The sequence below is a fragment of the Centropristis striata genome, chromosome 13 (assembly GCF_030273125.1).
Source record: "Centropristis striata isolate RG_2023a ecotype Rhode Island chromosome 13, C.striata_1.0, whole genome shotgun sequence".
Lineage (NCBI taxonomy): Eukaryota > Metazoa > Chordata > Actinopteri > Perciformes > Serranidae > Centropristis > Centropristis striata.
Genome location: NC_081529.1, coordinates 29,223,581 through 29,238,042, shown reverse-complemented (window position 1 = coordinate 29,238,042; position 14,462 = coordinate 29,223,581). Strand labels below are relative to the sequence as shown.

At 39.9% G+C, this 14,462-nt stretch overlaps 1 protein-coding gene across 1 annotated transcript; it reads right to left on the bottom strand.

Annotated features, from left to right (window-relative positions):
* Positions 1–209: 209 nt before the first annotated feature.
* On the bottom strand, positions 210–14,097 carry LOC131984002 (dual specificity mitogen-activated protein kinase kinase 6-like). The gene is made up of 12 exons (XM_059348854.1): positions 13,750–14,097; positions 9,086–9,155; positions 8,531–8,579; positions 8,316–8,429; positions 6,871–6,990; positions 6,656–6,772; positions 5,903–5,954; positions 5,667–5,794; positions 4,583–4,660; positions 3,260–3,399; positions 2,941–2,986; positions 210–2,290 (listed from the first exon to the last, which is right to left on the bottom strand). The coding sequence occupies exons 1-12, from the start codon at positions 13,766–13,768 to the stop codon at positions 2,213–2,215; spliced, it is 1,011 nt and encodes a 336-aa protein (XP_059204837.1). The 5' UTR covers positions 13,769–14,097; the 3' UTR covers positions 210–2,212.
* Positions 14,098–14,462: the final 365 nt, after the last annotated feature.

Sequence of the window (14,462 nt, the reverse complement as noted above, 5' to 3'; positions counted from 1 at the left end):
AAAACTATGCAAAAGGTGAACAGAAGAGATATATATTTTATATAATATAATTCATTGTTGGTTTTGATCTTGTAATAATACAAATATAAAACATTGCCAGCCCTTTTAAAATTGGACAGTTTTGTCATCAGTGCATTACCCACATGAACAGAAACGACTTAAACTGCTAAACTGACATCAAACACAAAAAGAGAGCTATAAAACGGACATACTGAACAATAAAGCCTTTATTTTTTTGTCTTTCCATAGTTCAAGTTTGTCAGTCCCACCCAATGAAAAGGTGGCAAATAGAGTGAAGGAGTAAGAGGTAGAGCAAGTGTTCCATTCTCATTGTGATCAGCGTAAAAACTCACTTTTACACACCAAGGGAATGGCCATCCAAAGAAGGCCGACCTAAAAAAAAAAAGGAAAAAAAAAAGAAAAAAAATAGCAGCTTCTTTGTGATGTTGCTAGCTTTCCCTTATTAGTCACAATCATAAATACTCCTAACTCACTGACTTTTGATAAAGGTTGCACTACAGTGTAAACCAGAGAGGCGATGAGTGCTAGCCGTGAACAGAGGCACGGCAGTCATCATCGCCATCATCACCATCACAGTCTCTGAACACTTGGAGTGGGGAAACTGCCACATGGCAAGGGCCTCTTGCCGCGTGTCCAAGGCGAAGGGGCTCTGCATAGTATGGTCAGACAGAAGAGATAACGGCCGCCCACCATGGACTGAAAGCAGGCTCTCGGTCTGGCACTCCTGGGGAGTACGACCTGGGGAAAAGTAAATGGGGCCGTCTCCGCATGAAGGAGAGCACAGAAACCTGAGCGGTGGAGCCTGACAGCACATCAGTCCAAAATAGGTGTACGATAGTCAGCTGGCCCTGTGAGTGTTTGTGTATGCGTGTCACACTGCATTAAAAACTAACTACTACCAACCACTCTACCACTCATCTGCACTGCCAAGTCAGGACAGCGCCATGTTTACATTAAAAAAGTAGATAGTATTTACATCTTCAACACATAAATTATTTCCCTAACATACTGTCTGTGTAATGCATAATAAGGTCTCTGGAAAAAAAAAAAAAGAGAAAAGAAACATAAGTGCCTCATGAAAAGACTATGCTGAGTCCAGATTTGAGAACGGTAGGTAAGCAAAGGGATAAATGCTGCTGAAATTAAATCAAAATGTAAGCCAGAACAAGACCAAAAAAAAAAAAAAAAAAGGAGAAAAACACAAGTAACGCAGTAATTCACAAGAACGATTTGCAAAATGGCACAGGGAAAAAGATAAAGCTCTGAGCTCGATTAGGCAACCCCTGAATATTTCCAGGTAGTAACTATGGCAGCGCTGAAGCCGACTCATTAATACCCAAGAAAGAGGACGAGTACGGAGGGGTCACTGCATGAAGGTCCTCAGCTCGGATCACAATCGGATCAGATGATACGGGACGCTTTGCATTCCTGCCTCGCACCGCCGACAGATCTAGAATTGACTTGCAACTCCTCCCGCCCAGAATGTGACCTTCGACATTTCTTACATGTTTTGTCTCAGCTCTGGAGCTTCCCGTGGCCTGGCCCGCAACAACTGCAGCCCCGGCACTGACCCGTCGCCTCGGGGCAGAACCAGGTCAAACTGTTCACCTGATGCGATCTGACGAATAAGGCCCTAGTCCGGTAAAATTCACACTTGTCGACAATATACAGTATCAAAATTCTGTATAATGAGAAAACATACAAACGCATATGCAAATATAGTTTTCAATACACAACAACATACACATTAACAGTTGGTTTTGCAGATGAAATTCAAAGTATTCATACAATATGTATCACAAAGAAATGATGGCTGGCTCCGTCCGTTCTGAGGAGAGATAAAAAGGGGCAGTGGGGCAAAAACAAAAGAAGAACACGACAAAAAAAAAAATAATAATCTGGTTCAGTTCATATTTGTCATATTGAATAACTGCACACACAGGAAGCTTGGAGGAGCTAATTAAACCTCTCCAGTTGGGTTTTGACCGTACAAGTTCATATTACCACTCCAGTGCTGCTGGGCTGCTGTCAGTCTTTGGGTAACCCCCCTGTCGTGTGTGGGTGCATGAGAGTCTGTCATTCCAGTGAGTTTAAAAAAAAAAAAAAAAAAAAAAAAAAAAAAGGTAGGCCATTGGTTTGTTTGCTGAGAGGTCCCGCCTACCCCGATGGGCCGGGGTCCGGAGGGAGCCCGTCAGTCATCCAGGATGACCTTGACAAAACTGGCCACGTCTGTGTCTTTGGAGTCATGCACGGTGAAAAACGGATGTTGCTGCATGAAGAGTAGGAAAAAAAAACAACAACTTAGAAATGTGTTCTTGAATGAAAATAATCTTGTGCTGTATTATTTATTATTTACAGGCTTCCTGCACATGTTCCGATGTCAAAATCAAGCACTTTTCCAGCACTTTACAGCTGTGGTTAATGACACATTTATGTACAGTACATACACATTATACAATATACTGATTGTGTCTCTTTTTCCATCACATTGCATTACATGTCATCGTGCTATAAACAAGCTGACAGCGTTCTACAGGACAAATTAAAACACAACAAAGTTTCATGTTTCAAAATGCGTCACCCGTTTATAAGTTGACTTAGCATTCTATATAACCTTAACTTCAAGCACTCTCTTCAAAATCCAGCCACTTTTCTAAAACCTTGAAAACACCACATTAAAATTCAAGTGTTTTCAATGGAATTTCCAGCACTCATAGGAACCCTGAATTTACTTGAGTCTTATTGGGTTAATTGGGTAAGTGTGGCCTCTTGTGGACAAAAGCAAGAATCAAAGCATGCTGATCATAACAGCAATGATGTTCATAGTGGAAAAATAGACAAAGCAGCATAGTAATATTTGTGTTTTTTTGTTGTTGTTGTTTTGGGGTAAGAGAAAACTTTTTTTTTTTAACTACTTACCAGTAATTCTGTATAAGCTGGTCTCTCATTTGGTTTCTTTCTTAAGCTGAAAAAACAGAGAAAAGCAAAAGTGAGAAAAAAACTGCAAATATCAAAATATAAATGTATTATAACTTCATTTAAAAACCGCATCTAAAAATAGACAAGTGACGTAAAGATCAGCGCTACAGATACTGTACTGATGTTTACCTCAGCGAACACAGAGCAAACACTGACCCCTGCTGGGTCTCAGTGCCACTTTTTTTTTTCTTTACAGCAATGTGAATGAGGATCACATCGTTGAGGAAAATCTACACATTTGTGATGCAGCGCGACTCACCACTGGGAGATAAAGTCTACAAACTCTGGGGAGAAACGATCAGCAGGCAGCTGTGGAGACGGCTCGTCCACCACCTGTTTGAGCTGCTGGAACGGGGTGCCCCATGAGTCGTAGGGGAATTTCAAAATGGCCAGCTCAATCTAGAAGACAGGGAAAGATTGATGGAACAAAGATTGTTAAGAGTTAAATCAGACTTTATTGCATGATATTATTTTGGTTATTTTGGTGAGTAACACTGACTTTTAACTGGAAATTAAGCCATAAGAACCCATGGTGAATGTTCTAGAATCTCCCATATTCAGCTTTATGCTTCACCTTAACTCATTAAATCCCTAAGCGACGTACACTGGTGGTGAAAACAGAAATGTGGAAAAAGTAGCTAATTTCAAAAAGCTTATTTTTTGTTCCGAGGCCAAGTTTAACCCCATTTAACAATTCTAATCCGTTAATAGGGTGTCCTGTATTGCATTTAACCTGTTCTGACCATATTTCCTGAACAAATTAAAGTCACAATTTTGATTTATGTTATGGAGATGCAAACAAAAAGGCAAATGGTTGTTTGTTTTTATTTATTATTGATTTATTCTTATTTTGTTACTTAAAAACAAATCTGACAAATAACTTGTTGTTAAACACCACTATTAATGTCACAATTTTGATAAATATTGTAGAGATGCAAAGAGGCAAATTTGTGTTTCTGTAAGCAGAAAATGTGTCTAGTTTGTTTATTTTAAAATAAGAAATATCATAAACATAAATACCATAAACGCCCAATGCAACGTATATGTCAGATCACAGATCACTTGGTCTGTGGTATATCCCCCGTAATTTTCCTTTGAGGATTACTAGGTCTGGGTTCTTATGGGTTAAACGGATTTAAAAATCAAGAAATATGTAAAAGTTCTACAATATGTATTTGCATGTGAATTCTATCAATCTGAAAGCCATGTTATACAGTAACTGAGCAACATGGAGCAGGTATAAAAACTGTCAACGGTCACCATGACTCAGCATTAGTGCCGTCTGGAAATATGAGATACCTGTAACGGGATCTTCTAGACGTTGTGGTGGTAATTATTATAATTATCATGGTTACAAAATATACATTTGTGGGGAGTGCTGACAGCAATGTTAGCCATATTTGAAATAATCTTATAGCAACACAGTGAATATACAGTGCGTTAAATAATTCATAATCTTCAACCGTGTTTTTAAACCAACACTTAGTGGGCGTGGTAAAGGCAGCAATTACAGGGATTGGCTTCCCTAAAACGCATCATCAATGGTCCTGAGAGCCACATTTTGATATCCGACACTACTCACCATTGTGATACCAAGACTCCATATGTCTGACTTGACACTGTAGCCTTTCTGGTTGAGGTCAGGGTTGATCCGCTCAGGCTGAAATGGAAATTATTAGCAACAGATTAAATTCCACCACTCAATGAAAAAATCACTTCAATTATAATTAGAATAGATTTAAATATTTATTAATGATGCACAATGTGGATTTTTTGCACAGTAGTGAAGGACAAAAAACTTTGTGTCCAAGTAGAATAATACTCCAATATACATTTTTCATAATTTATCAGCCCAATATACTCTATATTGTGCATCCCCATGAATTCAAATACTGTAATTTTAAGGAAAGCTTTCATGATCAACAAATAAAAAAAATTAACATGATCGAAACAAACTGATGAAATTAGTTTTTGCTATCCGATACACATGAAATTAAAATAATTAAAAACGCATGTAAAGATGAGACGAAGGCTGAAAAAAAAAAAAAAAAAAAAAAAAAAAGAGGATTTCAAATGATGTACTGTTTTTGTCAGCCTATGTTCATTCATACAGGCAAGATGCCTGAAAGCAAAGGGGTTAGGACTAGGGCTGCACCGATTGCAATTTTCTGGCCGATCACAGATCACCGATTTTTAAAATGCCGATAACGATTTTTTTTATAGCTCACAGCATACACCTTCAATGTTTGAATCTTATTTTATTAAAAAACAATAACAGCAGTATTTTTATTTAACAAATAAAGGAAACCACAATGTCTGAGGTAGTTAATCAAATATTGAACTTAAAATAAATAGCAACAATTTAAAGGACAAACTAACAAAAGAACTGCAACCATAAATAAAGTGTCCTGAGTTTTTGGTTTCGTTATAGTACAACATACATACAACACAGTCATGCATAGGTGTACGTGCAGACGCACTTTCAGACCTTTGCGGAGGTAGATAAGATCGCTAGATAAGATCGGTTTGACGTAAAAGAATCGGCCGATCCCGCAAAATTAAGGAAATGGGTGCACCCCTAGTTAGGACGGTGGATTTCTGTTTCTTCAGACACAGGCAAAATCTCAGTCGGTTTCTGGAGAATCCTACCAGGAGTCTTCACTTACCGCCATGTAGGGCTTGCAGCCTGCATCCATTGTTTTGGCCACAGAGTCCACAAGGTGGCCACTGATGCCAAAGTCGCACATCTTCACTTGGCCCTGAGTGTTGATCAGAACATTGGAGGGCTTCACATCTGGAGATGGACATTGGTGTGAATATGATGACAGAGAACATAGCTGACCAACGATGAGAAACATCAACAGGAAACTGAAAATTGTATGTACACTGATGATCTGATTACCTCTGTGTATCACTGACAGCTTACTGTGCAGATGCTCTAATGCCTTGACAATCTGTGGAGTGGATAGAGAAAATTAAAGGAAAATGGTAGATTACTTCTCAGTTACAACAAGAAGTGTTTTACATGCACATGAATCAGATGATCAGCTCATTGTTGGGTTTGGTGATGATGTCATTACTCTGGAGTCACATACATATTATGAAGCAACACATAACCAAGTATGCAGCCTTAGCCTACACAGTTATTTCCAAGAATAAAAAAAAAGAAAAAGGCAAATGATTTGTGCGACATAAATTTAAAAACTACAATTTGTGGTTTCAGGAGGAGTGACGTTGTGTGGCTATTTCCTGAGGAGCAATCATTTATAAATCTGTCCAGCACTTCACAGGGCGTTTCTGGCTATATCATTGGCTGCCTGGCAACCTCACAGGGATGACGAGACTTCAAAAAGTCGCTGCGCCCGGCTGTTGTTCGCAAAGAAATAATTGCAGCACTTTAACCCCCCATAAAACCACTAATTATTGTCTCGGGCACAAAGTGAACATGCACACTTTTCCAAAATGTTTGATGATTCCTTTAAAGGGATAGCTTAGATTTTCTTTTTTAAGTGGGGTAGTATGATGAATTTAATCATAGTAAGTGTATTGCCTACAGTAGATGGCAGTCGGCACTCCTCCAGTTTGGAGAAGCAGGAAATATGTGAGCTGTCCCTTAAACGTACATGTAAACACTCTTAACATCTTAGGGACGTACCGCTACGGTGATCTTGCCCAAGATGTCCTCAGGGATGTCTTTGCCTTTCTCAATAACCTTCTTATAGAACTTATCCAGAGACGTGTCCATCAGCTCCATGCAGATCCAAACATCCCCCTGAAAAACAGGATGTCACCAGAAATAAGAGACACCATGATCACACACTGAACACATGCAGGCGTTCATACCAGTGATATGTGTCACAGTTTATTCACCTCTCTGAAGAGGGCGCCATAGAAGGTCACAGTGAAGAAGCAGTCCACTGTCCTCATGGAAATGTCCAAGTCCATCAGAAGCCTTTTCTGCTCCAGAGTGTTGACGGTGGCACGAATCCTCTGGAGACACAAGCATCACAGACAGTGTCATCAGTTGGCAGATCTATCTATAAAGCAAGAAGTGTCTGTGTGTGTGTGTGTGTGTGTGGATGTGTGTCTAGGGCAGGGATGGGCAACTTAAATGCTGGAGGGGGCCACAATTTTTCATCGACACTACCACAGGGCCACATATAGGACCGTGCACTTAACCAGATATGATGAAAATGCAATTTTAAATATGTTTACAGTGCAGTAACTTAACATAACTCATACTCAAATGCATGTTTAACAGTATAAATAGGAATACAAAAGGTTTGGAGCACATAAAAATAACCACTTACTGTGATTTTTATTTTTTTTCACTGCAACCAACATTAATTACAAGAAGTGATTTTGTGCATTTTTACACTGCACTTTTAAGATTTCATGCTCAAATGCATGTCGTTGTACTGAGGGCCACTTCAAGTGAGGGTGCGGGCCATATGCGGTCCCCGGGCCTCCAGTTGCCCATCCCTGGTCTAGGGCATATCTCGCTGACCGTTAGTCAGACTGACCTAAACTTTCTTATGTGGCTTGCACATGGCATGAAGGTGTGCATCCTCGATTTTGAAGATTTTTTAATTAATTTTTCAAAATATCATTATTTACATTGCGGCATTGCACTGTTTCCGATCGGACGCCTTTTAGGGGAGCTCCACCCCATTGTGTGATAGGCCTACACCTGGTCAGTAACACAATTCACTCTGGATTTCCACCCTGACTCATCTCATCTGTAAGTCTATTTAGCTTTATTCACTCATTATGTTGCATTACTATGTAATTCAGGGATGACATTCATGATGCTTAGCGTAATGCCCTTAATCATTTGATATGAGATACTTACATGCAATATAGTATATCAGCTAATTGTAATGTGCTATCTCACGATTAGCATGCTAAGCGGAGGTTTAAGCCCTTTCTTCTGCATCAGTTTGATCCATTGAAAAAAGTCAAAAAAAAACTTTATTAACTGACAACTAAGCATAATATGGAAGGAAATATAGCGTTTCTATGTTATTTATGGTTACACTAGCAAGAGGCATTAGCATTACCTACAAAATACAATCTCGCACTATACAAATACATCCTTCCTATGGGCACTGCACTAGTATAGCCTAAATCAAAAGGTGTCCAGTGTCCTATACCCCTCCTCTTCAATATGACATGTTACAGATCCGATAGATCTCATCCAAATGTTTACAAGTTGAGCTCATATGTTGAATGCATCTATGAGTCATAGTTCTATTTTTAAAAAAGCATGGTGCATTTACAGATCAGGTAACACGAGTAGCAGCTTCCCAGCCTACCTTGACAGCCATGATAACACCACTGGGCACATGTCTCATCTTGTCCACCACCCCGTACGCTCCCCTGCCCAGCTCTTCAATCTGCTCCAAGTCATCGGCCTTCACCACAAAGTTCTGGACAGAGGAGGCAGATGTGACATTGACGCACGAGTCCGAGGAAAGCAAAAACACAGAACAGCACGTTTCGGAGAGAATACAGACAGAGTCGACTTTACCTGATCTCCGATGGTGACACAAGCTTTCGAGTCAAGATCTCGAGGGGGGCTGCAGGGAGAGAGCCACAGTGTTGGTGCCAAAACGCTCAGTAATGCAACACTCACACTCTCAAAAAAATGTGCATATTTATTAGGGGAACTTCTAAGATTAATCTGTAGCAAGCATAGAATAGAGTCAGTGCAAAAAAACAATAAACACAATGGTGAAATAGTCACATCTTTGGCCTTTCTGTACTCTCTTTATTCTATTGACATTTCCAAATTGATTCCAGTGAGATATTGAGCTTTGGTTATATACTGACTATGTTGTTGCCCTCATTACTGCAGCTTTAGAAACAACATTGTTATTTAAAATATACATTCTCATCCTGATTTGATTCTTTTTAAAGTAATATATATTTAAAAGAGTAATTAATAATTCATTTGTAATGACAAAGAACAAGTAAGAAGAGTGTCAATAAAAAACTGAACCAATGTGAAGTATCGACTGGAGGGATAGCATCCATAAAACGATCCCCATCTCTGTCACTAGCCAGTGACAGCAGGGAGACTTACGCTGCTACTGCTGGTGTGGGCGGTGCAAACACTTCTTTGGCCAGCTTCAGCCCGGGGTTCTTCTTCTTCCCTGGGAGACAAGAAATTAGAAAACCATTACCATCTCAGCTCCATGACAGGCATGCAGCGATCAATAAAGCTTTATTCAGCAGCAACCACAAGCTGGTCTGATTAGCAGTGTTGTTGTTGTAAGAGGGACTAAAGCAGATGGACTTCAGATCTACAGACTCTAATGAGCCCATTTAAATGACTCAGTTTAAGGACAAGGTTTGCCACAATAGAGATCCCAAGTTGTAATTCAGGCTATTAAGTGCAATCCGAATGCACTTATTTTTATAAAACCATGTTGGTCTATTGATAGTATCGTGATTCTATTCTGTTCTCGTAGTAAGGAGTTTTCTTAAGGTTACAATCAATTTGCAGTTGCCTCTGACACAAACAGCAGCAAATGACCAGTTATCTAACTGGAGATTAGGTGTACTGAAAAGCTGAGGCCCTGCAATAGGAAAAAAGGTGGACTAAATGACTAATCAACATTGGTATGATGACTCAGGAAGGAAGGCAGGGAGGGGGGGAATTTTTGTTTTAGCATTACAATAACTGCTATCAAATCATCCATCAATGGGTTTTTCCATTTTGTCACTTTTTATTGAGCTCAAGTTTAGTTTACATTTTTTTAAAATATCTGGATAACAGTGCTGTAGCTCTGGGACCTTTCTGTGTTAAATCAGTGACAGCAGTCCATTCATAAACACAGTTTACCAGCAGCCTCTGGGACTTCCCACAAGGGGCTGCGAGTCCCTGCCAGAATGACACAGCTACCGGGCCTACGAGCAGCAACACAGGAAAAACAACTCAACTTTTCTTGACACGGACACTCGTGTTCAGCATGTTCGCTCTTGTTGCAAGGTCGACAGGAAAAACAGAGCACTTTTCTTGACCTTTATCTGTTTGTGCTAGGCCACATTTTCACCCACTGGGATATGATGAGGAACAGTTTAGACCTGGCTGGTTTGTTTCCTGTTCTGTACTGCTGCAAACAGACCTGGGGCCCGGCTGTGCAATCATTATAGCACAGTTCAGAGAAACTTGTTTAAAAGCACAAGCACCTTCACTTTGGAACAAATGCAACAGCTCTCATTATTACTGTGGAGTTGTGTTTGCCATTGAGTGAGTCACAATACTCCAGTGTAGAGGAAGTATGATTGGGTAAACCCCTCCTTGCTAGATTAAGCTGGAAGGGAAGTGAAGTTTTACACAGATTTCAGATTCTATGGCCTACCACTGAAACGTCAGACAGGTCCATTTTGTGCTGCAGCCCTAAAATAGGTCTACAGTGTCTGGTCTGACTAGGGTAGTCTCATGTGGTAGGGAGAGATTGAAGTGTGATTTACTCACACATGCTCAGTCAAAAATAGATTTTGTGTTTCCTCTATGTGGGATAAAGCACAAGCACCTAAAAGCCTTCCAATGACCTGACAAATAAGACAGCCTTTTGTTCATGCACCAAAATTAGTGTAACGCACGAACAGTGCAGTACAAAAACTTCTGACATGCCAAAGCAGTTTTTGAGCTTTTTTTGAGATATCTCAAAAATGACTAAAATTGTGCAATACACAAGCAGTTTTTCAGTTTCAATTAAGTCATATTTATTGTGTAATATGAATTGACTTGAAATCGTAGCTCATCTCAGGTAGCAGTGTGTGGTGTGTGTGACCCTGAAGCCAGGAGATTTTGGTGGGATATGACTCACAGCCAGTCAGACTGGACACATCCGCTTAAAACACAACAACTGTCAGGACCCTTTGGGAAATATGATGTCACTTCACTTGGCCTGCCTGTTGCTCACTGTCCCTGTTCTGACTGACTGAGGCAAACTTCACAACAGCTTTCAGCTGCAAGACCGGCCTGGTCCTTGAACTGAGGCTGATTGGAAATACTGCTATTAAGGCCAAAAAAACCCTATATCCCAATATGTAGGTTCATATATCGATGGTGATATATATCACAATATAGCATGTTTATTTGTAATTCAATAAATAGGTTATATATGAAATTAACCTATTTTTGTATACTCCATAATTTAGGATAGCAAAACAATAAAGTGTTGTCCAATGACAGATACTGCTGTAACAGAGACTGGCTGCTGTTTCTTGACATCATAATAGAAAATATATATATTTTTAAATGTATACAATTGATGCTACAGTGCCATGACATCAGCCTCAGCTGCAGTCAAGTGTTATTGAGGCATCACAAGAAAGAATCATGTGCAGCATAGTTGCTCAAAGTGCAGCCAATGGCAGCCCTCAAAAGCATTGCAGGACATGAAAAGCATGCATTATATTTTGATCTTCCACTGTGCATTGCTTTCATTTTCTTAAAAGCTTACATTGAATACATTACTTGGCTACTGCAACCTCTGACAACCATCTGCTAAGGAATAACTACTTGTAGAAAGCCACTAGATGCATGGTGTCTCTATCAATGCAAGGTAAAGATAGTGATTTCAGTGGACAACTGCATTTTTTCAGATGAAACCCTTAATCATCCTTAAATTTGCATAGAACCTGTTAGCAGCCCTGATTTATATGGAAACCATTTTCTCAGTGATTTATCATGAAATTGAAAATGTATATCAAAATGTAGACTGAAACCTTTTTATTAAAATAACTCTGCACTGCACATTTTCCTCACATGGGAAGATGGTTCTGAAGCCTAATTAAATCAATACTTTTGCTGATTGCTGTGCTGGAAGTTCTCAGTATCAGCCACTGCAGATAGGGAGCAGGGAATTGATGTGCTTTCACAGGAAATGCAGTAATTCTTAGAAAACCAAAAGATGTTATGTGGAAACTATCTAGAGTGCAGTAATACAAACGTAATGTGAACAAGAATTTCTGGATTGTGCATGGGATCAAAGTGTCAATAGCTCTGTGGCGAGTCACCATCAGGAAGCTCCAGCTTCAGAGTGGGTCCATATACAGAAAAGGATGACTCATGCACATATAATCTTCCACACCACCCTATCAGTGCTGTTAGGGAGAACCCAATCTCCAAACATGCCTCAGCAATACCATGAACAGCCCTGCAATGCACTTAGACCCACTCCTCCCTTGACCACGGAAAGCACAACTCCTTGTAGAGGCCAAAAAAACTAAACAAAAAACCCCAAACACTTTCACAAATACATATCACCTGCTTTGGTGCACACACTAATTACAGCACAGAACCTGTGTAGCAGCTATAGAGTATCTGCTTGCAGCCAGTGAACTGTCAACAAAGAGAGGCTGCACTAGGTATTGGTGCTGCAAGTCAAAACATGCCATGGTAGGCCAAAGGCTGTGATTGCCTGAGCAGCACCCAGCCAATCTACACAGCCCTCTCAAAACAGTGTGTACTCCCGACCATGGTAACGCTAGTATGATTGTGTAACAGCACAAGCGGTGAACTTGAAATGTAAATTGACATCATCATCATCATGCTGTGTGTGTGTGTGTGTATGTGTGACGCAGAGGAAGGACCTTGATTTTTCCAAGGTGTGTGTTTTATTCAACAGTGTACAGTGATTACACAGCACAGACTCGCTGACTGACTGGCGGAAGCCAAGTGTGTGATAGCGCCATGGTTCCTTGGCATCGCCGCCTGTTTTAAAAATAAAGGAATTTCCACCATCGGGGGGGAAAATGCATTTACACGGACGCGGCGGTGCTAAAAATATTTTTGCGCTAACACACTGGCCAAAACAAAAAGGACTCAACACTATCGATTAGTCATGAGGCCGAAAAACACAAACACCTGTGGTCCCAACGTGCTTCACTTCCCAGAAAAAGAGAAACTAATCCAAGGTTCATACACTGTTTCAGTGGTCAAATTGAAGCACTTTTCAGTGACTTCAAGGTCTATTTTCAAGCTTTTCCAGGACCTTACAAGGTTGGAAGTTGCATGTTTTAGATGGGTACTTACATGCTAAATGAGGTAATTTCACTCAACCATACCGACAGCGATGGTTTTACACTTTGACAACCAAAAGTACAGTTTGCTAATCTCAATATTCAATTAATTGCTTTTTTCATTGAACCTGTGATTATCTATAATCAGATTGCAAGAGAAATACAGTAAGCATTGCAGGCATTTTCAAGCACTTTATCCAAAATCCAAGCACTTTTCAAACCTTGAAAATACAACATTAAAATTTAAGCATTTTCAAGGATTTCAAGCATCCGTATGAACCCTGCTAATCCCAATGCGGTGATCCCCAGCTGAGGGGCAAGTTGGTTGATAATTACAGCTTCTGGCAAAAGTCCTTTATTGTCGTGAAATGGTGTTAGCTAACCACAACACGGGAACTTCAAGGAAGACGCGAGTGTAGCATTTAGCTAAAATATGAATATTTAAAAAATAGAATTTAGCGCCATATAAGTAAGTATATGATGAATACCTTCAGACACCAGTGTGTCTAGAGACTTCGTATAATGATAGAAAGCAGGAAAGACATGCTGGCTAGCTTATTTTTCCTCCTCTCATACATGCAGCTTTCCACCTGGCAAGGTTACATTTCTCAAACATCGCTAGCTAAATTACTTCCACGCAAACTGCACCTCGATTTTTAAAATATATGCACGGTAGTTTAGAAAAATAAGAGAGGAAAAAAACACACTTACCTCCTTTAGACAGAGACATTTCCCCTTTGCTTTGATGAGGGGGAAGGGAAGCACAAAGACTTTTGCCTTTTTTTACTCCCTCCCTCCCTGCATCGAGCCTTACACCCGCTCAGGATCGCTGGCTTGTGCAAAAACTAGCAGCGATTAAAACTAAACTGTTCGTCTTCGTGCAATCTTAGTGTTTCAATCACCAGTTCGCGCGTTCAAAGATCGATTAGCAGATGAATGCACAACTTTAAATAAAGTCGGCGCGGGTTGTACAGTTCGAGTTAGTTTGCTAACAAAACCTGCACTTTTAGGGTGGCCAAAGTCTGACAGCTGAAGGTTCCAACGACGTAATGACGTATTTCCTGTTTCGTGCTAAGCATCATGGGATGTGCAGTTTGGAATTGTGTGAGCACTTTTTCTGTCAATAAATGCGAGATTCTTTTCCAACTCGTGTTTGAAGAAGTATTCATATCTTGTACTCCAGCAATAATTGCAATACTGTAGTGTAAAATGCAAATTCGAATGAATTCAAATGCACAAGAAGGCTATAAAATACATATGTTAGCATCAAAATGTAGCCTACTTTGAGAACTGAAAGTAAAAGTACTTATCATCAAGAATGACCTATTTCAGAAGTGTACATCACTTTAATGTTGCAGCTGCTACTGGTGGAGATAATTTTATTTACTTTATGAAGTGCTGCGTGACCTGTAATAATAAATAAT